The following is a 20,984-nucleotide window of genomic DNA, read 5'->3' as shown; positions in this document are numbered from 1 at the left end:
TTCGTACTTCATTACTCCGAGAGGTAAAGAATAGAGCCAAAAGAACAAGAACAAGAATAGGTTGTTTGCAATAGACACCATTTCGAAGAGAGACTAAAATTGGGGAAACACCTACATAAAGGAAGCAGGTCGCTATTGTTGTGGGTATACGCAAATATCAGATCTCTCTATATCTTGCAATTGAAGTTCTATTTTGAACTTCCAAAACCCACACGTCATCACATTCCTTATTATTTATAAAGAAAAAGAGCTATAATAATATTATATATTATATATAAATATATGTATTAAAGGTACTTTAAGTCTAAATTGTAACAGTAGGTATAAAAAATAAACAACAAACAAAAAAGATATAAACAACGTAACGTAAAAAGAAAAAAGAATTCAAAGCAACAACCATTCTTCCACTGTTTATCTTATTTTTTTTTTTTTGGCAACGTAATAAAAGATAAAGTATGTGGGGAGTAAGTTATAGCATTATTATCATTTCTGAACCTGAAACCACTATTGTGTAAACAGCAGTAGCACAGCACACATGGGATGAAATTCATCATTCCTTTATTTTGTAATTTTATTGAAGATGAATATTCTATCCCTCATTAAAACCAACAAAAGAACAACAGCAACAACAAACAACATCCTTCAAAGAAAGACTGTGTGCGTCTTTCTCATCCTATTTATACAGAATCATCCTCAACTGTCTTTTGGTTTCTCTTTATTTTGAAAAACCTAATTCCTCCACCATGTTGAGCTTCTTGGTCATCCTCATCTCTAACTTCTGCTCTCGTGAATGAAGAATCATCTCTAGTAGCAGGAGCAACACCAGGAGTATATCCTTGTTGTCCACCAGCACCGATAGCTCCACTATTATCGTAGCCGTATCCTTGTTTCTCTTGTTGGTGTTGATGCACTCTAGCCATGTGTTTCTTATAACTGTTGCTGATATTAGCAGCAAATGTCAATCCCCAACAGATTACCAAACATACAAATGCAGCCCACATGATACCCATTGACTTGGCACCAACTTTGGAGTGTCTATCTTCATCTGAAAATGCATTCTTGGCCAATACAGTAACTGCAGTTTGGAAAGATGCAAAAGCAGCCATGAAGAACAATGCCACTGAAATAAGAAACATGACAACTTTATCAATAATGGTGAAACATAATCCCATAACACCAATGATTAATGACAAACCACTGAATCCCAATGCAATTAAACAAAATGCAAATGCAAATCTACTTAAATAGAAATAAGTGGATTGATTATTTAAGAAATCTTGTGGAACATTCTTTGTAGTATCGAAATTATCCTCGGGGGAAATTGGATAAGCTGGACCAGTTAAACATTTGGAATAATCATTCTTGTCACATACACCCCAGAAAGTCCAAGCTGAAGTGTCTGCTGGTGCGTTGGGGATACCTGATGTGTCTGCTTCTACCCAATAGAATTTGTTTAATGGGAAATGTCTTGATGAACCGGATAATACGACAAAGATGAGCAATAGACAAGCCCCGGCTAGAAAGAATAAGTTGAAGAATGTGTTGATTAATCTCATGATTCTTCGTTTAAATATAGGGTGGTAATTAAGTTAAAGCTAATGAGTTATTGATCAATTATGAAAAGAAGAGGAAGAAGAAGAACAGCAGACTAAATAATTTTTTTTTTAATGTTGTGACTTGTTGTTGTGTTTTTTTAGATTTTGAGGTTTCCAATTTGAAATTGGGTTTAAGAGAGATACACAAATAAAAAATATTCATAATGTTACAATATAATACAATAGAAAGAGCAATTGTTTTCTTCTTCTTTTATTGTTCAGTAGTAGTAATATAATACCACTCAATTGCCTATTTGGTCTTTAACAAATAAACCTTTTTCTTTTGCTTTTGCTTTTTGGGTTGCTCATAGTTTGTGTAATTGGGTGATATTTATAAATTTTGTGTTTTTGGTTTGTTTACATTTTCTTTCTTCTCTTTTCGTTAAGCCGCTCGACCAATTACAAGAAGAAAAAAAAATAGAATATAAACTTCTGAATATTACTTTGCTGTAACATATAAATATATCTTAGATTGCTATTCCTACTGCAGTTACACTACCAATGCACTAAAATTAGTTTGAACAGGTTTTTCTATTCTTCTTCTTCTTCGAGGAATGAGTGAATTGAAAATTTCATCGTCTACACTTTTATTTACGTGTCTCTTATTATGCAATACACGTAAGATGAAGAAAAGAGCGTGTCTATTTGACTAAAAAAAATAAAAAAAAAAACAAAAGAAAGCTTTTTGTGTTTATTATGCAGAGTACCCAATTAGTAACAAATGTAAACAAATGTAGTTACAAAACAATCATCAAGAGAATATACACAAACCTTCATTTATATATATATAAGAAACAAGTTTATTATATTATTCTAATTTTAGTTCTTTCTTTTCTTATCCTTCTTTGTTACCCCCTTCAGTATATAAACTGAAATTTCTTCTTTTCTTTCCTTTCTTCAACAGCCTTTTGTGACTTAATCGTCAATTGCTTCCTGTTTTCTATTGTTTTCTACCCAAAAACAAACGGCTATGATGACATAATTTTCGTCATTCATTCACCACAACAACAACAACAAACATTACACAGGTGGAAGAAAAACAAAAAACTTTTTTTCATGACGGATTTATCACAGGTTTGTGTAAAGAGTACTTTCGGTTGAATTTTACTAGCCTCCTTTTCTTATGAGCTGAACTGTATTACTTATTTAGGAAGCTGTCATATTATGTAAAGAACCATAACAGTACACAATGGGACAGAGAGGAAAACTAACGGTGCTCTATAGCTTGTAGATGAAACTTTTGCCTAGACTGCTTTTTTGTAGTCACGTTGCAACAATCTGGCGGAATTGAAATGTTTTTTTGTTGCAAAATTTATACCAAAAAGAAGTCAAAGTGACAAATATCTGTAGGTTACTAACCCATCTACTGTTTAAAAATAAGCTAGCTCCAAAGCATCTAAAGCTACTTTAAATATGCAAGTAAACAAAACCCTATTTGGCGACTTGATACAATCTCTAAAATGTAAGAGAATTCCAGTGAGTCACGTGCAGTACTTATACAGAAGATAACGCAACGTGTATCACATAGTAACATATGGTGTTACATCTAAGAGGTCTGGGAATATAAAATATAGCTGCTTAGTCCCCGATCGACAGTGATTCTATAGATGAATGATCTAACAATTACTTACATTAATGAGTTAATACATATATTACAGTGTGTTTATGCTATTAGACACCATTTATATATTGTACTTCATACAAATTCCTCGCTGCAATAAAAAATGCAACGAAAAAAAAAAAAAAAAGAATCCACCAATCTTCAGGTAATCCATCCCATTTGAGTAGTAGGTTATTAGTTGTTGGTAAGTATCCGTCAATATTATCTTCACAGCCCCATACTTCTGCCAAAATAGCACTTGAAAGTTCACTACTCTTTTCACGGGTACATTATCCATGAAAAACAGAAAAGAAAAACCAACTATTCGGTTCATTTCATGGATAATGTGTGAACTATTCAAATAAACTTTCTTCGAATATGTGGATCAATCAAAGAAAACAATATCTTTGATTGATCTACGTGGTTGGAATTGTTTTTAGCTTAAGACACTTAGAGGTGGCCAGAAATGGATTTTGTGTGTATTAATATGTCGTCCATGTAGTGACAGTATGAGTGACAACTTTGGTACATACGTGGATAGTGAATGGCGTGTTCCACGCTTCAATATGGAAAGTGTCGAGGTTAGATATGCCCAATCTTGTACTACAGCCAATTCTGTGGGATTGATTTGAAGCATTAATAGCATTGATTGGAAACTTAAGTTGTCTGATTGGTGAATGAACGAGCAGTTATATAACATCGGGATCAACAAAGTTGCATAGTTTACTTTATAACAGTTAAATATAAGTATTGTAAATGTCGTTATATCAAGAACTGTAGAGTGATTTTTTACTCTTCTTCTTTTGTTGGGTGCTCAACTTTAACGCCCAATGGTGCTGATTCGTGGTATATCCTACAGCAAACTTATTACCCTTTGCTCTAGTGCACATTCCATAAGCTAGTTTTTTCTAAAAGGTTTTAGCTCATCCAATCACTGCAGCTGATTTTGATTCATCGATTAACTAGATACTCTAAATAATGTCTACAGCCCCATCAGTAAATGCAACTTATCGGACGACTCCTTCAGTGGCAACCACAAATAAGCAACTCCCACACACTTTCTCCCCCTCCCAGTCTATACAAATCTCCAGTTGAAACAGTCGCGACAGGGTGCTTGCTCAACACACTTGGCGGTCTCATTATAAGTCAATATAATCTCATCAATGACTGTATGGATCCTATGGTTCAACAAGTTGACACGCCACCCTTTATCAGTAACCACATCATACACACATTGATAACCAGTATGGCATGCTGTTTCCATAGCATAGCCAGCTAAGCTACAGCTACTTGATGCACCATTGCAAACTCCCATATAAATAGGATCAGCAGTATTTCCAATGTGCCAAATGTGTTCTAAATGCTTGGGAAGTCCCGGTGGAGATGGTAAATGCAATCGTTTCAGTGCAAGCATTTCACCAGGAGCTTCAACTGCCACTGCCGGTAACCCATACGTTCTACCAAGTAAACTTGCCAATGCACCTCCAAGCGAATGACCAGTGACCCATATCTCTGTAGTCTCAGGTGGATACAACTTGGTGACGTTTTTATAAATATCCAATACTGCTTCGTAATATCTATCCTTTCTGCGCAACTCCTTCTCCAAACATTCCTGATTGCATGTATATGTCTTTTCATAGCAATCACACACAGTAGTCCATAGGTAACCGACCCTAGCACAACAACAAGAAAACAACAAATTGTCATTAGTCTTATCATTCCCTTGTGTTTCATCACTACCACCTCCAGGTAGTCCAGCACCGGAGGTTCCCTTTATACCAATAACCACAGTCTTGTTATCCTCACTAACAAATATATGACCCCGCAATCCATCATGATCCCATCCAAAGTTAACATCATGGTTCTCCTCATCGGGGCCCCATCCGCCGACGTCTATCCAATCTGACTTTTTCTTTTCATCGTCATCTTTGGGAAATCGGACATATGCATTAGAAGCAATTGTGGCTAACGACACAACAGTATCACGGTCAGTCATGTTTGGAACCAGCACATCATCATCAACCCATTCCAAGTTTATCCGATCAAGAATGCTTGCGTCGCCATTGACCGACCTGGCGTATTCTAGATAAGTGTCAATGAACCCTGGGATATTCCTCTCTTTAAGTCTTCTTGCTTTATTTTGTTGTTGTTTGAATGGTAACTTTATATCAAATGGGTTCTTGCCATGATGTATCTTGGGCCAATCGGATACCTCATTCAGTTCAATCTGTAGATCTTCATTTAGTGTGGCAAAGTACGCTTGATGTTTAGATAAGTACTGTGGAGTTACGTCTAATCTTTTGTGTATCAAGTACTGTTCAGGACCAACACCATGATGGAAAATATGTTTCAACTGTAATGTGTCTCTTGCAGGGTCTTTTTGATTGTTTGGGGGTAGCACTATGGATGCTGTGTAATATAGTGGCTGAAGTTTGAGCCATGCTAATGATGCTAAAATTGTTGATAGTAGTCCCCACCAGAAGTATCTCATTGGTGGCAACTTCTGTAGTTTATCGTCTTTGCTGCGTTTCTCTAATGTCATGGTGTGGGTTGAGATGAAAGGGTAATCTCTTTCTGGTTATCTAAGTGGAGTATTTTTCTGTCATACATTTCCGCATTTCACCAACAAATGCGCACAAACGATTAAGCTTTCTGTTGACAGATTATACAAGAGAAGCTTACTACCAACTTAGCCATCTTTTCCATAATAGTTCATTCATTACAAATATTTCTATAAATATTCCTTTGCTGCAACAACCTTTATATCCTTCACCACCTTAGGAGCCTGCCCCGCTTTTCGAAGCTCAAAATCAAAACTAAATTGTAAAATGTTGTGTAGTGTCAGTAATACCGAAGTGATCAACTCAGGAGTGATCTTGTATCCATTGTCATAATATGCATTTGCCACTAACCCAGTAAACAAATCGCCACATCCATTGAAATCACAATTAATCTTGTGTATCGGCTTGTTGAAGATTTTGCCATCGGTGTAGCCAACACAGTACAATTGATTGTCAATATCCACTGACGATATTACAATGCTTCCAACTTTATACTTTTCTGCAAAACTCTTGACTGCTGACTCACATGTTTGCCAATCATGAATCTTTGCTCCACTTAGGGTTTCAAATTCAAATTGATTGGGAGTGATCAACGATACCAAACCAGTTGATAAAATCTCCTTGTAGACAGGTATAACCTTCTCCAGAACGTATAATCTACCATTATCTCCCAACACTGGATCAACAATCCAGCGTGGAATCTTCCCCTCTTGTTTCTGCAACACCTCAACAACCTCATCTTTAACCACCAGAAGTACATCAGCGTTTGGAGTATATCCAGTTAAAATCAAGTCATACGTGTTCAAATCCAAAATGTGGTGCAACCCTTGCAATACATCTCTTATTGCCTCTGGAGTTAATGCTGAACCTTGTAAACTTCCATACCCCGGGTGATTCGAATAATTGGTGGTATTGATTGCATCCACATCCCATCCTTTATATTGAAGAGGAAAAGTCACTGCTCTGTTACCCACATACCCGTGCACTACATGGGACAGAATAGATAGTAGACTCTTCATATGATTGTGTGTACCTGCATGGGAGAGGCTTTTGAAAAGCAGAAAAATTTATTTTTGACGTGTTTTTTAAACCAACAAAAATATTTCATCAACGTAATCACTAGCAAAGCAATGGCATTGAAAGAAACAGCATCCATTGATGTTGGATATCCAATATTAGATGCCAAATTCATCAACAACAAAACTGTTTTGGTAGCCGGTGGAGGTGGGGAAGGAAACAATGGAATCCCCAACAAGATCACCGCCATCAAATGTAGTTTCAAAGTTAACGATGCTAAACGAAGACTACAAAAGTTTAGAGAAGTTGTGTTACCTCCAAACGAGGACTCACCGCAATGTATTGATGTGGCAAGATTGATTGACGAGAATGAATACAATGTGGTTGTTGGATGTAATCAGAGCTCCGAATTGATTAGGTCGATGAATATTAATAACAATGTGAGAAAGTACACATACAACAAAGAAGAGCATTTGATATTTGATGATGCAGCTCAGTTTGAAGAGGAGATCAGTGGCGATGTTGATGAGTACCCAAAGGTTGTTAAAATTTCACAAGACAACTCTGTAGGATGCTTGATGACATCCACTGTGCCCTCCGTATTGTACTTTTTCAGTCCAGATGTCTTGGAATCAAAATTCAAATACAAACCACCGGGAAATGAAGAGATTAAAGATTTTGCATTGAGTCCAAAGACGGGGTCAACATTGTGCTACATCACATCCTCATCGATAGTTTCTATATCTACTCAAACGAATTCCATTATTGCCACCACTAAAACTTCACCAATTGACAAGAAGTTACAAAAATACATCTTTTCCAAAATCAAATTTATCAATGATAATGAAGTCGTCATCTCATACAGTGTCAAAGGCGGCAAAGGTGCTGGATTGTTGAGATATGACTTGACCAAGCAAAAGATTGTCCAAGAGCAAGTGATTGCGAAAAAGCTAAACAACATTGTCGCATTGGATGTATCTGTTCCACAAGATTTGGTGGCTTTTGCAGGAAATGATTTAGTGGTGTACATTGTCAAGCTTTCGAATTTCAAGTTGATGGAAACAATCAAGAAATTACACCCGTTTGCAATCACAAGTGTTTCCTTTTCACCAAATGGTACTAAACTAGCCACAGGTAGTGCTGCCAATATCTTGAATGTTGTTCGTGTACCACCTAAATATGCATCAGGAAAATCTGTCATTGGAACACTTTTCCAGTACTTGTTCACCATAATATTAATTGCAGCACTTGGAATTGGAATCCAAAAGGCACACGAAAATGGACAGTTGGATGGAATTTTAGAGTCACTGAAACATTTCCTGAAGAATTACCGAGAAGTTGGATTGTATTATGGAAAGATGGGTACCGAGTTAGCCAGCGAGTATGGTAAACTAGGTTTGGAATTGGCTGAAAATTATGGAAGGAAGGCTTATGCTGTTGCAGAAGAGTATGGTAGTAAATACGGCTCCAAAGCGATGGAGCTTTACAAGGAAAAATTCGGCAAAGATGACATTGTACAAGATGTCAGTGATCAAGCAAAGAGTACCTTGAATGATGTTGTGCAAGAAGTGACTAGAGATTTGCACGCGGAGACTATTGACCCTGATTTTAATAGTGAAACTTTGGATGATATCAAGTTGAGTACAGGAGTTATCGAGCTGTCCACGACTAGCATCGCCTCCCCTGAATCACCTCTGGTAGAGGCTTCAACATCTGAATCCGTCTCTGAAATGACATTTTCTGAGACTACAACTGAAGTTTCCACAGCATCTTCAGAGTCTACTGTAGCTATTCCTGAGTTTGAGAGTATTCACGAGATTGTTAACAATGCTACAGTTGTTGATGAAGCTCAACAGTATTCTGATCCTGTTCAAGTGTCTGAGAACTCGCAAGTTGAACATACTGCTGCTCCTGATGCGGATGCTGAGGATGAAGAATATGTGATCGAGGAAGTGGTGTATGAGGAATCCGAGCCGGTCGAACTGGATATTACTTCTGATACTGCAATGGATCAAGAAGGGACCGATATCCCAGCCAGTGATTCAGGCGTCGATGATGATCATGTAGAAGTGATTGAGGTTGTCGAAGAAGTTGTTGAAGAACTGGACCCTAAGCCAGAACCAACAAAGGATCAGAGGGAACATACGAATGAAGTTACCCCAGGGGACACTGAATATACCGAAGTTGTTGAGGAAGTCTACGAAGAGGTCATTGAAGAAGTGATTGACGATTCGGACTCAGCCAGTTCCACACAGGAGGTGGAAACTTCCACCCCTTCTCAAGTGGAGAAGCCTGAAGAGGTTGTAACAAGTGAGGAGGCTAAGCCGTTAGTTAACACGGAGGCACCAGCACAAGAGCCAACTGAAGCAAATAAGATATCTGAACAAGTACAAGAACCTGTACAGGAGTCAGAACCAGTCACCAGTGAAGCACAACAGAGTGTTCCAAATGATGAACTGGAATTAATTGCTGATGAATCTATCAAGACAAGCTTACCCAATGTAGAGGAAGTACAATCCGTCGTTGATGAGAAAGTGGAGTCACATTCTGAGAATTCAGCATCTCAAGAAAGTACCACAACGGCAGCCACCACAGAAGAAATTCCATCACAATCAGTTAAAAATTATGAAGCAAGTGCTGTAACACAAGAACAAGCAGAGGAAATAAAACTGGCTGAAGATTCTAATGCGGATGGTGCCACTACTCAGTCAATTGATGAAGAAATTGTGCAAGAGCCTGTCCAATCAGAGCCTGTTCAATCAGAGCAAATTGAAGTCCAATCATCCTCCACTCCCGCCACAAGCATAGCTTCGGATGTAAGTGAAGAAACATTTACTGCCCAATCAGTCGACCAAGAGCCTGTCGTGGATAAGCAAGAACACACACCAGAGGAGCCAGTATCCTTCGAGGAACCCCATACTGTAGAAGTGTCCGGAACTGGTGGTGTTGACCCCACTCCAAAACCAGATGAACCGGAAAGTGTTGAAGAGCCACCAGTGTCAGTTTCAACACCATCAACTGAAGCAGTAGCTGCTGACCAAAATACTTCTGTTTTGAGTCCATCTGAAGAAGAGGCATCCTCGATTAAGCCAACTGGAAGTACCACTAGTGTGGCAGAATCACTGCACCCTGTTGCATCTTTGTCATCATCACCTTCCTCTTCAGCCAAAAAGAAGACGAAAGTTGTCACAAGAACAGTAAAGAAACCAAAAACTGCAGACCCTACACCGAACGCTAGAGAAAAAGATGAACTTTAGGAGATGAAGACAAAGTGAATATCTGTATTTAGTAAATTAGAATAAACAGTATGTCAATTTAACCTAACGTAATTCAGAGTTGACTTAACCCCCCCCAAAAGCCTCTATATCTAACCGTTTCTCCAAATCTTTGCCGCATAATGCTTGACAAATGCTAATGGATCCTCAATCTTTCCATCCTTTGGTTCTTCAATATCACTAGCAAATGATTTCACCGGCAACACCAAAATATCACTAACCAATTTTGGCGTTTGTAATTTGTGGAATTCTTTCCAGGTAACTTTCTGGAAGACTGAAGACTGAATATAGTCATTAAAGTATTTGAAAACAACATCAGTCCAGAGACCCGAGCCTGTCCATTGACTAATCTTTAATAATTTTTCATTGCTATTTCCAATCAACTTTAATGGTCCGCCCCCGGAAGCAGCCAAGCCTTCTAATTTCTTCAACCTAGTTTGTTCAACAATTACAGCGATGGCCTCACGCAAAATTGGATGACCTGGTTTGGCTTGGATGACAAATTGTCCAAATTGTAATCGATGTATTTGTTCTTTCCTCCAATCTGGAGATGATGAATCGGATTCAATGGCCAAGATTACACCTATATCCAAGGGACTAACATTTTCTGGAGTCCAGTTAGGAATTGGTTGTAGTGGGAAAGTGTCTATATCAGCATAAACTCCACCTTTAGCGTAAAGTATCAAGTATTTGAAAAAATCCATCTTCATTATAGTTTCCGGTAACAATTCAAACGTTTCAATCACTTCTGGAACTTGCAGATAAAGGTACTTGATGACAGTATGAGCAGTATCATCATTAAACAATTCATGAACAAACCCAGGGTTTTTGAATGCCCATTGTGATTCACCTTGACGGTACTTCTCATCAAACCTGTCATCATTCAACCCATGTTTCCACGATTGCCAAATGTAAGCAGGGAATTTACTTTCTGAATCATATGGATAAAGGAATGTCAATTTATCCCTAACCGAAGCCAGTGATGGTGGGTGTTTCAATAATTTCAATTCTTTTAAAATCAATTTGTTTTGCTCTTCCAATTTATTAATCTTTGCCTCTTGAGCTTGGAAAAGTTTCTTGTTAAGTTTCTCAATCTTACTTAATAGTTCATCTTGGTTCTTGCTATTTTCTGATGATAAAAAGTTTGATAAACCAAGAAGTTTATCATTTGGTAAACTAGATATGACTCCCTGTAAATCTTTTGATTGTGATAGGAAACCTGAAAAGAATGCTATTCCTAATAAGATTAGTGATACAAGTGTTGTCACTATTAGGATCTTGCGTCCTTTATTATTTGACAGACCATGATATTTGGGCATGATTGGTTGTGCCTTGAGTTACGTATCTGATCTGATGCAGATTTGATTTGATTCTCAGTTTATAATTTTTTTTTTCTACTTCAGCTTTTGACATGTTTCAATGGAGTCACGTGCGAGAGGTCGAAATTTCCTGACAGTTGAGGAAAGTTGCATTCTCCAACAGAGTCTACCTAACCAAATCTACAATTAAAGAGTGACATTGTACATGATAAATTTTAACATATATTAAACAAAAGTTATGGTAAACTTCATCAATAAAGAACTAGAGGCATTAATAAATCACAATACATTAAAGATTGGTCCAGATTTTTCGGGAACTTGACAAGCTTTCAGTTGCATCTTCCAAGGAATGTCCTTCATGAAGACAGAGCATTTATACCAAATAGCTATAATATACAACCCATTCACACGAGATTCTTGTCAGAATAGATAATACTAAAATTTGAAATACCCCACTACTAATGCAGAGCTCATTGCTTCACCCCGTGAATAAATCAAATACTAGCACTTGATTGATCTATTCCCAAGTATAAATGATAACTTGAGTTGTCAAAATTTACATGGAAGAAAAATACACAATTGCATTAACTTTCTTCATGATAAAGATCGACAGACACTCCCCTGCATTGTAGTGACGACATTTATAGTATCCAATCCACCATTTAGACATAAAAAGTGCTTATTTAAACGCACCATTTGAAGAGTAAAAAGTTGTTGAAAGGGAAAATTATTTTCCTTTGTTGTTTTCATAAAGGGAATGTTGAATTACGTAACGAGCGCTACCTCTTTTCACTGCACTCTTTTAAAATTGCTCTATCCCTTTATTCCGCGCAATCTCTCCAATGCAAAAGACCCTTCTTCAATCTGCATTCAGATCTCATCACCAATTACAAATCCCCTTTTAACTTCAGAGTATGTCGACAACAGAACTATACGGAGGAGCAATCACAATCAACAAACTCCCATCATCATTCACCGATGTATCACGCATCAGACAAGTTCCTGATTCACAAGAAGTTTTCATCAATGAACTCGACACTACAAAGCCTACATTATCTTCGTTGCTCACTTATGACCAAGCTTTGATTATTGATTTACTAGAACGGGTTGATGCTGATGACTACAGCTCTGCCATTGCTCAACATTTACAAGATTTTGCACCACCTGGTGTACACAACACGCCATTACAAGAATTACAAGTCAATGGTAGTGATGAGATACTATATTTCAGTTATGTTAGTTTCAAGCCAGAATATAAACGTAAAGAACCCAATCAAGCTGAACATATTGTCATATTGATTTGTTTATTGAGGTTGGAAAAAGTGCAAACTGACGTGTTGATTCAGTATAATTTGCCATTGAAGAAAGAACACCATGGAGCAATTAATTTTGCTGGTGGAGAGAATGAACTTGATAAGTTTGCGAGTGAGAGATACGAGTGGTTTAAGGACTTGTGCAGTAGTTTGAAAGTTGTTGATTGGAACCTATTTCAATGATATAATCTTTATTCAGTTTTAGACTTTTGACTAGTTTTAGACTTGGTGAATCTTTGTAAAATACCCCAAAAGATAATACCAATACCAATGAAAAGTGTAAATGTAGTTATTGAATTAACACGATCAAATGTTGTTGTGCCATGAGGTATGTCAACTGACAAATGACGGTCACTTTCCGTTTTGAAATGATAAAACACCGTGTCTTTTTCAAAATATGCTTCGTAGTTGTTTCCCAATTTGGTTAATCTCTTCGAGTCGAAAGGTGATCTACTCAACAAGTCGCCTTCCTTGACTTTACAAGCAATGAAAAATTGTGGTTGTGGGTTGATAATCTCAGTGAATGGCGAGGAGGTATCACTATTGTTTGGTAATTGATACCGTGAATGCAATGTCAAGTTTAAATCAAACTTGGCTGGCAAAGACACATCGGACTGCTCGTCATTACTCACTTGAAACAATAACTCACTTCCCCATTGTTCAATGTTGTACTCAGGTAATTCCAAATTTGAAACTCCATTATCGACTAGTAAAGTTGTATTCTGTGGGATATCTTGATACTTGTCAAATATCAATGATTTGTTCAAATTTAGATAAAAGTAGCCGTTACATGCTTGCACATCAACATCGACGCCGATTATCTCTTGATTTATAGTAGAAGTCAAATCAATTTCAGTAGTTATTGTAGTTGTCAAGACTAGATGTAAACCCTGTGGTATTATTGAAGATGAAACCGATCCTGGTAAGTATCTATGTCTAGGTTTCAAATGAAACATTGTCTTGTGGACATCCTTGTCGGTAGTATCATCTGACTCGCTTTGTCCATCTAAAATCACCCTTAATCCACTCAAAACTAAATCATCTCTAGTTTGCGATACCTTGACATCATGAAGAAACAACCCAATCTCTTTATACTCGCCTAGCTTCAAAGAGTAATCAACTTCAGCCACGTCAGTGAGTAATTGACGCAATACTACCTGTTTAGAAGAATCGTCAGAATTGTACACCAAATCAAAAGTGGAGTCATAATCCTGTATATCATTATACTGAAACCAAATCGATTGTGCATGCAATGAAGCCGGTTGAGATGAATAATAGTATAGGGAATTTCCAGCAGTGATCCACTCAGTGGCGTTGATATCGAGATTAACAACATCCTTCAACACACTATTCAATTCATTGAAAAATTCGTCGTTGTCGTCATTATTAGCTGTGTTTCTTGGCAAGACATACACATTCAACCCAGTAGTAAAGTCGAATGGGAAAACAAGATTGACATCATCATACAGTCTTTTCGATTGGATACGTAATTGCCGAATATACTGTAACGGTTTGGAGATTGGTATCGTGAATTTATTCTCAATTGAAAACCGTTCTTGTAATGAAGGCGCCACTATCTTAAAATTTGTCGAGTTGAGATTTTGAATCAAGTCATCGTGAAAGGATCCGGGATTGAGTATAGTGGCTCTATGTCTCATTATTATGATGGGTTTAGTTGAACCTTTTTATCTTTTTGAATTGCCCGCCGTTGAGATTTTTTTATCTGCCGCGCTTTGAAAATTTTGTGTCGATATGCCAATAGATGAACTGCAAAGAGGTCAATCTGTTGATGAGCATACTAGTATCTACAGCCAGCAAAACTGTTCAATTAAAGAATATGTATTAAGTAATATATATGATACTAAATCCGAACTGAATAGATCTATACCGAAAATAACGTATCACAAGGTAGTGATAAAGTGGGTCACATCAACGTTGAAGTGGCCATTTCTTTGTTTGGTTTGAATTGATTTCGTGCACTTTTTAATCCACCCCATGTTTAAATTCTTATAACTTTAGGCAAATCCGACCAATGGTTAATAACAAAAGTTGAATTATCTCCATTCAAATGCAAGATTGTATTGATAGCTTGAAGAACATCAAATGAAATGGAGTGACCAGTTATGTAATAGTATAAGCTTTCACCAGATTGAAGTAATTTCAAGGGTAAGACCCAAACTGCGGAATAAACAATCAATATTGTCAAGGATAAGATTACACCATTGAAGAAAATAGCTTCACCTAATGTTGAATATGGTAATGGAGTTGAATAGTAGTAAAGGTAGTACCAACTGTTTAATTTGTAAAGAATGTAGTTTGAAGATTTCAAGTTCTCTTGTCTTTCTAGTAGTTCCTTAGTTGAAAGTGCCATTATGTGATGTGAATAATAGTATTGAGCTTTAGATGGGTAAAACTTTAGTTTATAAATTGGTGTTTAGAATGGTTAGGCGGTTGGTGATGACGGAAAATACGGGATTATTTATACTAAACAGCAAACACGGAGAAAGAGGTAACGTTAGAGAAAAAAAGCCATTGTTTATAATCCCCATTCGGTGGTACCTATCAGTTGATGTCCTTATTTATGTACGTCTATAACAGTGCTTTTACCAATTTGTGTCTTATGGCATGACTTCTGTGTGTGAACGGTCTTTTTGTGATAGAGGTAGTTCCGTTTTTGTAGCATAAAAAAATATTTTCCAAGTAAATCCCTCTAAAAAAGGACAGAGAGAAGGATAGAGATGCATATTGACCCTATTGTCATATACCATATGTATCATGTACACCGCAAATTAGTAAAAATATGTCTATTTGAAAATTTAATTTTGTGTACAGCAGCTTTTGCATTCTCATGACTAAAATATTAGCAAAAAGTTGAGAGAGGGAAAATTAAATAGGAGTATGCAGATACGAGTTATCCAGAAGAAGAAGAGCTACTGGGTCGATAATGCAAAAGAGAGACAGAGAAATGATTGGACTCGGTGTGCTTCCGTAGCCCTATATTTACCAACTTCTTTTATGAAGCGCCAGATGGAAAAATCGGAAGCCCAGAATAAGCACAAAAGGCTGACTTTGCGAATTAGCAGTTATAAATAGAAACAAAGGAAGGGCATAAAACTATCACACAAAACGCATGAGTAGCTTTCATTTTCCTACATAGTTTTGCAAAATTATTATATTTCTATGCCCGATTTACACATTCTCTGTGTTTACACTTTTTTAATACCCTCATCCGATGCAACCTTTAATTTTAAACAACAATACCAGCTGATAAAACCAAAAAAAAAGCCTAAAGCATAGGTGAGGGGAAGAGAAAACAATAAAAGAGCTTTTCTTGTGTGTAGAGTATAATTTTCTCTGAACTCTTGGATTCTATCGTAAATGCAGTGTTAGGATACTATTTATCCTCGGCAATTTCCTGGAATGACTGTTCTGTGTTTTGTGTGTTTTGTGTGTTTTGCAAGTTTGTGGTTTGTGTTGTGCTTGCTTAATTAAGTTTCCTTTTATTGCAAAACGTTGGCTCGATATAGGTGTGAAAGTCAACTCACTCACGCGAGTTCATAACCGTATCCACCGTCTGCCAACAATTATAGGAGATTAGCAGTTAAATTGTCTATTTTTAGCTGGTAAAAAAGCTCTAAATTCGTATAGATTACAAAGTTGCTGCAAGAAAAAAAGAAATTAAATAGCGCAAATAAAAAAACAATTGAGGAACAGAAATTAAAAAAAAACAAAATATCGGCGCTAAATTCTTTTTATCCGACTTAACCGGGTTGAAACTCAAAACTTTGACGATTCTTTTGCTTTTATTGCTATGTTCGAAAAAGACTGGGGGAAACATACGATGAATACTATTCCTGCCATTACACTTCAGTCACGGAATACGTCTTACATCTATGAATTAGACGATTGACTAACTATGAGAGCGCATTTAGCTAGCTCTCTAAACCTCTGGAACTCCACTTATGCAAAGCGGTCGAAGCTTTTGAAAAAATTAGGGGGAAAACTCTAGAACGGCATTGCAGTGGATGCACAAAAGAACAGTAATAATTCTAGAAGCAACATTTTTACTCCGTTTACTTACTGTTGTTGGATAGGTGCATTCAAAGAATTAGACTATGCATACATTTAAAAAACAGAGTTTTTTGCAAAGACTAAAAAGTTTCGGAATACCGTTGTTATTGTTTTTAATGGACACAAAGGCAGAAGAAGGTTTTCACGACATTAATGCTCACCCACTCTGACACCTACACTGACACCCACACTGACACCCACTCGCTTCCCTGTGCTACAATCCGATCGTATCAATATTCTCCTTACGTGGCTAAATGATCTATAAACTGACTAGTCATCAAAAGTACATTCAATTCCTTTCCCTGACCACTAAAATGCATTGCTGAATAATATACGACCCTGTTTTTTCTTCATCTTTTGCTTCCTCTTGTCAAGTATTTCAATTCCACTGTTATCTTCTGCACTTGCTAATGTCGCAGAACTGTTAGTACTTGTCTTACCCCATGAGTTTGGATCCGTCACTTTGACTTCATTTACACGTGGAATAACCTTTTTAACTTGTTTCTTCTCTAATGCAGGAAATTTATTATCGTCAAGAGCAGCACTAGATGCACCATTGTGTAATGTAGGTGGTTTAAAAGCCTGTGATGGTGGTGGTGACTTTGATACACTGGCTAATGACGTGTCAGATTTATTATTGTTGAGTCTATCGAGATAATTGGGTAAGGATGGTGGTGGTGACATAATGTTTGAAGATCTGTTGATTGACATTGCCTTTGGCTTGCTCTTTTTAGTGATGGTGGAGTATCGTATTGGCTGGGTGTTTGGATTAATGTAATTAACCTTTTCCGGTTTCTTCAATGGTGGGAATCGGTCAACCGGTGTTGATGCACCACTATTTCTACTAGATCCTCCACCATTTCCAATCCACCCATTCGAAGTAAATGCATTGGCAGCATTTGATCCACCCAACACAGGGAACTGCTCAGTCGGATTGCTTTCATTTTCTTCAACTATGATAGACAACAAGTCTTTGTGCAATTCACTCGACTTTGGGAAAAACTCAAGAAACTCTTTAAATAGGAAATTCAAGTCTTCCAATGATTGATGAATAAATAAATCCTTTTGATACATTGTTAATAACTCTGAAGCGTTAATTTTCCTCTTGGAAAATAATTCATTGATCCTGATAAACTCTTGATATTTGTTATTGTTATAGTTCAAATAATGTTTGGCTCTTTCTTCAAATCGTCTCTTTTTAATCTCTGGGGATTGCTGATCCTCATCTTGATCTTCATTTGATGAAAGCCAGCGAGAATTGTTGAAAGTTGACAACTGACTAAAACCACCATGTTGATGATATGAATTAGACCCAATAACAATGCGTTGCCCATTATTCAATCCACCATGTTCCTTTAACATATGAGCCGTCAAATCCAAATCGTCTCTAAAAACAACAAACCGTTTTTCAACACATGATGGTACTGTGCACACATAGTGTGCTCTAGTAAAATGTTGATATAATGCATCATAATTTCTATAATAATCGGCAGTTTTAGGGGTGGTTTGATCACAAATGTGACACCGTTCATGACGATCACGAATGTGAACATTCAATTCATCCTCTGAATAGAAACGTTTCCCTTGACAATGCTTACATTCAGGGTGTCCTTTGAATCCACTTGCATCTCCTTGTGATTGATGTTTTTGTAATTGCTTGTATGTGTAAAGGGGAAGTTCAACTTTGAATGCTTTTTTATGTTTAGAGCAAATCAAACAATAGTACTTCCCATGTGTTTCCTTGGCATGATCTCCCAACTCTTTGAAGCTAGAAAATATTTCATGACATATTTGACACTCATTTTCCAATAATCGAAGTGTATCCCGTTCCACATATTCTTGTGTGAACCCAACATGGTATTTTTCATCAAACGCTACTATATCAGTCACTTTTACATCATCGTACCCTATTTCCAATTGCTCAGTAATGACAATCTTTTCATTCTCACTTCGACATATGAGACAGGTATTCTTTTCATATAAAGCACGTTGACGAAATGTACATTTGTGACATGTTACATGATTACATGGAGTCAACGCGGCGTAAATGATACGTTCTGCACAAATCAAACACTGCTGAGACTCAGGAATATCATTTGCCTCTTGCTGGTCCTGTAGATGTGATGAATCTGAGTCATTTCTCTTCTTGTATCCAGAACGAGATCCACTGATACCGCCCAGTTTGCTGCCACCTCTGCTAACTCTTGACCTATTCAGAGAAGCTTTAGAATTTGTGGTAGATGTGTTCTTCTTGTCAGTGGTAGTCATGAGCCAAAATTTCTCAGCTACTGGTCTTTGGTTTCCTTCAAGCTCAAGCCTCAATCGCGGATCGAAGGTTGAAATTTTTTTTTTCTTTTCTTCAGTACACCGTCGTACGCTTCCATCATCATCGAGCGCTATCCCTTCCCGAAAGATCTAGTTTTACCACTGTCTACCATTAAATGGCCCCTTCATTCAACTTAAGTGCAACGTTAAACGTCTCCAGGCTATTATACAACCCTGGATTGTGTTTACCCCACATCACTTTTAAATCATTTGACCAATTGATTTTGCCATTTCAAATACCTGCTCATCCAAATGTCAGGATAAAGGGAATTGTGTTGGATAAAGACAATTGCTTTGCCAAAGACCACGACGACAAAGTGTGGCCTGCATATGAAGTATGTATACGGACGGAACATCTATTATTGAATTCTGTACTAACTATTTGCCTAGTCTACATGGCTGAAGCTTAAATCCATTTATCCGGGTGAGCACGTGCTTATAGTCAGCAACTCTGCTGGAACTGATGATGATACAAACCACACACAAGCCAAAACTTTAGAGGAAAACACTGGAGTCAGTGTGCTTCGTCATTCAGTCAAGAAACCTGGTTGTTCAGACGAAATCAAGCAATATTTTGCCCGTCAAAATATCAACCCCAATGAAATAATCGTTGTTGGAGATCGTTTGTTTACTGATATGGTAATGGCAAATATGATGGGAAGCTGGGGCTGTTGGATTAGCGAGGGTGTACAGTTGAGCAACAAGATGTTTCCTAAATTGGAGAGGGATTTATATCTGAGATTAGTGTCAAGCAGGACAGATAACCCATGGAGTCCGCCAACTCCAAAGAATGCAGATGAGCCTTTTGCCAAGGATATAACGTGATGCGCCACATGAATTCTGCTTTGAATTCATTTTTTTTTTTTTGCAACATTGCTTGGTGGTTCCTCATTTTAATTTTTTTTTTCTGTCCCTATAATTTCTTTTATTTGGTATGCTTTTGACTCAAAGTAGGAAACAATATCACCAAGCTAAAAAGTAAGGAATTTAGCAGAATGGGGACAACAATTTTATCGTTGGAGAGACTACCGATTCAACCATTCACTCGATTTGATATAATAACATTTTCTTATTGCAGTTTTTACCAGCCCAAAAGTGATACACTTTTCACTACTACCTTTCATCCAATTCACGCTTTAGTTGATGTTCCTACTACACTCATTTTCCAATGGTTCATAACATTTTATTTGATCCTTCTCTCCCAGAAGGTCAAAGAATCAATGTGGGTAATGGCATGGTAATTAATGACATTTCAAGCATCTACAACTTACCGATCTTTAAGAACTTGTTTCGAGTCTACTTTACGTTTCTTTTGGTTCAATATATACTTATCTACGCTTGCGTACCGTTGGAAGAGATTGAAAACCGGCCTGCAATGTGCATTATTTCCAACTGTTACATTTTGATTATGGTATGTAAAACTACACTGGCCTACATTGACGTGGCACTAACGTTTTCTAGTTTGTCATCAATGCTTCCATACTTCCTTTATGCTCAAGCACTATACCCACTTTGGTTTCACTAAGATGCCTATTTTGCTCATTTATATTGGAATTGGGAGGCACAGTGTTGAATATTATTGCAGTTGTTCATAGCTTGAGGGCCGGAAAGATGTACCAAATTGAAAAGGAACACGGTAAAGCAACCCCTACAAAGACAAGTGTCGAAGTTTACATCAATGTGTTTATTATCCTTGCTATGACCTTTTCTATTTTGGCAACCACAACTGTGTTTTCATTGGTTGTTGTTTGTGAACGGTCCTTGGAGTATATTACAGGTAAAGTTGATCGAAGACATCTCAAGGCGCAAAAGCAAAAGATTGGTGTGATTAGTACAGATTCAATTGAAAAGTTTAATCAACAACAGGAAACTTACTTTTAATGATACATTTCTTCTAATATACAATTT

General features: G+C 37.1%; 11 protein-coding genes across 11 annotated transcripts; 4 read left to right on the top strand and 7 right to left on the bottom strand. All coding sequences in view use genetic code 12, as the record gives it.

Annotated features, from left to right (window-relative positions):
• Positions 1–677: 677 nt before the first annotated feature.
• On the bottom strand, positions 678–1,556 carry SUR7 (Sur7p; the record flags this gene model as incomplete). The annotated part of the gene is made up of 1 exon (XM_067690392.1): positions 678–1,556. The coding sequence occupies one exon, from the start codon at positions 1,554–1,556 to the stop codon at positions 678–680; it is 879 nt and encodes a 292-aa protein (XP_067548862.1).
• Positions 1,557–4,270: 2,714 nt separating this feature from the next.
• On the bottom strand, positions 4,271–5,737 carry ATG15 (triglyceride lipase; the record flags this gene model as incomplete). Its single annotated transcript, XM_067690391.1, has 1 exon — positions 4,271–5,737. One exon carries the CDS (start codon positions 5,735–5,737, stop codon positions 4,271–4,273), a length of 1,467 nt encoding a protein of 488 aa, XP_067548861.1.
• A 189-nt stretch (positions 5,738–5,926) lies between these two features.
• I9W82_001624 (putative pyridoxal kinase) lies at positions 5,927–6,775 on the bottom strand (the record flags this gene model as incomplete). Its single annotated transcript, XM_067690390.1, has 1 exon — positions 5,927–6,775. The coding sequence occupies one exon, from the start codon at positions 6,773–6,775 to the stop codon at positions 5,927–5,929; it is 849 nt and encodes a 282-aa protein (XP_067548860.1).
• A 111-nt stretch (positions 6,776–6,886) lies between these two features.
• SEC12 (Sec12p) lies at positions 6,887–10,030 on the top strand (the record flags this gene model as incomplete). Its single annotated transcript, XM_067690389.1, has 1 exon — positions 6,887–10,030. The coding sequence occupies one exon, from the start codon at positions 6,887–6,889 to the stop codon at positions 10,028–10,030; it is 3,144 nt and encodes a 1,047-aa protein (XP_067548859.1).
• A 110-nt stretch (positions 10,031–10,140) lies between these two features.
• Positions 10,141–11,367, bottom strand: HOC1 (alpha-1,6-mannosyltransferase; the record flags this gene model as incomplete). The annotated part of the gene is made up of 1 exon (XM_067690388.1): positions 10,141–11,367. The coding sequence occupies one exon, from the start codon at positions 11,365–11,367 to the stop codon at positions 10,141–10,143; it is 1,227 nt and encodes a 408-aa protein (XP_067548858.1).
• A 914-nt stretch (positions 11,368–12,281) lies between these two features.
• I9W82_001621 (Ran GTPase-binding protein) lies at positions 12,282–12,863 on the top strand (the record flags this gene model as incomplete). Its single annotated transcript, XM_067690387.1, has 1 exon — positions 12,282–12,863. One exon carries the CDS (start codon positions 12,282–12,284, stop codon positions 12,861–12,863), a length of 582 nt encoding a protein of 193 aa, XP_067548857.1.
• Positions 12,864–12,871: 8 nt separating this feature from the next.
• Positions 12,872–14,338, bottom strand: I9W82_001620 (uncharacterized protein; the record flags this gene model as incomplete). Its single annotated transcript, XM_067690386.1, has 1 exon — positions 12,872–14,338. One exon carries the CDS (start codon positions 14,336–14,338, stop codon positions 12,872–12,874), a length of 1,467 nt encoding a protein of 488 aa, XP_067548856.1.
• Positions 14,339–14,679: 341 nt separating this feature from the next.
• Positions 14,680–15,051, bottom strand: I9W82_001619 (uncharacterized protein; the record flags this gene model as incomplete). The annotated part of the gene is made up of 1 exon (XM_067690384.1): positions 14,680–15,051. The coding sequence occupies one exon, from the start codon at positions 15,049–15,051 to the stop codon at positions 14,680–14,682; it is 372 nt and encodes a 123-aa protein (XP_067548855.1).
• A 2,009-nt stretch (positions 15,052–17,060) lies between these two features.
• On the bottom strand, positions 17,061–19,019 carry I9W82_001618 (E3 ubiquitin-protein ligase; the record flags this gene model as incomplete). The annotated part of the gene is made up of 1 exon (XM_067690383.1): positions 17,061–19,019. One exon carries the CDS (start codon positions 19,017–19,019, stop codon positions 17,061–17,063), a length of 1,959 nt encoding a protein of 652 aa, XP_067548854.1.
• A 173-nt stretch (positions 19,020–19,192) lies between these two features.
• I9W82_001617 (phosphatidylglycerophosphatase) lies at positions 19,193–19,901 on the top strand (the record flags this gene model as incomplete). Its single annotated transcript, XM_067690382.1, has 2 exons — positions 19,193–19,411; positions 19,467–19,901. The coding sequence occupies 2 exons, from the start codon at positions 19,193–19,195 to the stop codon at positions 19,899–19,901; spliced, it is 654 nt and encodes a 217-aa protein (XP_067548853.1).
• Positions 19,902–20,484: 583 nt separating this feature from the next.
• I9W82_001616 (uncharacterized protein) lies at positions 20,485–20,957 on the top strand (the record flags this gene model as incomplete). The annotated part of the gene is made up of 2 exons (XM_067690381.1): positions 20,485–20,487; positions 20,538–20,957. 2 exons carry the CDS (start codon positions 20,485–20,487, stop codon positions 20,955–20,957), a joined length of 423 nt encoding a protein of 140 aa, XP_067548852.1.
• Between the last annotated feature and the right edge of the window lie 27 nt (positions 20,958–20,984).

The sequence above is a fragment of the Candida metapsilosis genome (assembly GCF_017655625.1).
Source record: "Candida metapsilosis strain BP57 chromosome Unknown scaffold2, whole genome shotgun sequence".
Lineage (NCBI taxonomy): Eukaryota > Fungi > Ascomycota > Pichiomycetes > Serinales > Debaryomycetaceae > Lodderomyces > Lodderomyces metapsilosis.
Note: the sequence above shows the minus strand (reverse complement) of the source record. Positions and strands in the feature narration are given on the sequence as shown.